Below are 1,396 nucleotides of genomic sequence, written 5' to 3'. Positions count from 1 at the left end.
AAATATATATATATGTGTTTTTATTTATATGAAAAGGTTGTCAGTAGATTTTTTGTAATTGAAAGGGACATAGGGAAAAAATATTTTAGGTATATATTTTTTTTTAAAAACTACCTTTTGAATTTAGAATGATTTTACTAAAATTCACCCAAAAGTGGAACATTTTAAATTATGTATTTTTTACGTGATTATTAATGTTTATTTATATGAAAAGTTTGTAATTTTTTTTAACTGAAAGGGACACAGAAAAACATATTTTAGATATATATTTTAGATATATATCCAGTATTAACAATATTGGCAAATATCGTCCGATCAATCAGCCAGACTGATTGATGGTGTTGTCTTGAGGTGGCTAGAGTCGGCTTACTATAGTATATACATACTTTCCATGCCCAACAGCAGTATGTGAATATTAGGATGAAGCCAAGGTCTTCACTCTCTCTTTGTTCTCTCAACAGCCTATGAACGGCCTTCCTACGGCCCAGACGTGCTTCTTTCAACTGCGCCTTCCTCCCTACACGAGCCAGGCCATACTAGCCGAGCGCCTACGCTATTCCATTCATAACTGCCCCTCCATAGACATGGACAACTACATGCTGTCACGCAACACCGACCCAGCGGACGCCTCTGACACCGAGTACTGACGCGACGCTCGCAAAAACAGATGCTATTACGCTACAAAGCACAACATAATCTCATAAATGCCTGCGGTTGCACTTCTTCCTCATACATGCAATACAATTCTCAGTCACTAAACCTCACGTACGTTTTACGTACTCTCTGCGGTATCCAGAATGCGCTGCAGATGCCAGTTCTTCCACAAGGTCAATGGGAGAATATTTAAGCAATTCAATTCTTTATTTATTCATTTTCATTCGTGTCTCTGAATGTTGCAGGAAACTTCTTAAAACTAAAAAATATTACAATACCGTTACAAGCGCCGTGCCTGGAATAGTCGCAAGGTTTTTTTCTCTTGGCGTTAGCGACAGAAACTGGGGTCAGTTTGTAGGTGAGCACTTGGCAGCTAGCTTCCTGGCCCAGTTTATGCCAAAGGCTATTAAACTACTGTACTGTAATGTACTCAATACCTTCTGACTCAGTGGAAAAAAAAAAAAAGTACTGTGAGTCTGAGAAACAACGTGTCTCTGAATGTTGCAGGAAACTTCTTAAAACTAAAAAATATTACAATACCGTTACAAGCGCCGTGCCTGGAATAGTCGCAAGGTTTTTTTCTCTTGGCGTTAGCGACAGAAACTGGGGTCAGTTTGTAGGTGAGCACTTGGCAGCTAGCTTCCTGGCCCAGTTTATGCCAAAGGCTATTAAACTACTGTACTGTAATGTACTCAATACCTTCTGACTCAGTGGAAAAAAAAAAAAAAGTACTGTGAGTCTG

At 38.8% G+C, this 1,396-nt stretch overlaps 1 protein-coding gene across 1 annotated transcript in view; it reads left to right on the top strand.

The window, feature by feature from the left end:
* The window catches only part of LOC107719082 (probable E3 ubiquitin-protein ligase HERC1), a 71,978-nt gene extending 70,843 nt beyond the window's left edge, over window positions 1–1,135 (top strand). The window contains 1 exon segment of the mRNA XM_016526400.1: window positions 462–1,135. Coding sequence (XP_016381886.1) covers window positions 462–647 — 186 coding nt within the window. The 3' untranslated portion in view covers window positions 648–1,135.
* The last annotated feature ends 261 nt before the right edge of the window (window positions 1,136–1,396 follow it).

The sequence above is a fragment of the Sinocyclocheilus rhinocerous genome, unplaced genomic scaffold (genome assembly GCF_001515625.1).
Source record: "Sinocyclocheilus rhinocerous isolate Xijiao unplaced genomic scaffold, SAMN03320098_v1.1 scaffold663, whole genome shotgun sequence".
NCBI lineage: Eukaryota > Metazoa > Chordata > Actinopteri > Cypriniformes > Cyprinidae > Sinocyclocheilus > Sinocyclocheilus rhinocerous.
This window is presented reverse-complemented; position numbering and strand designations above follow the sequence as displayed.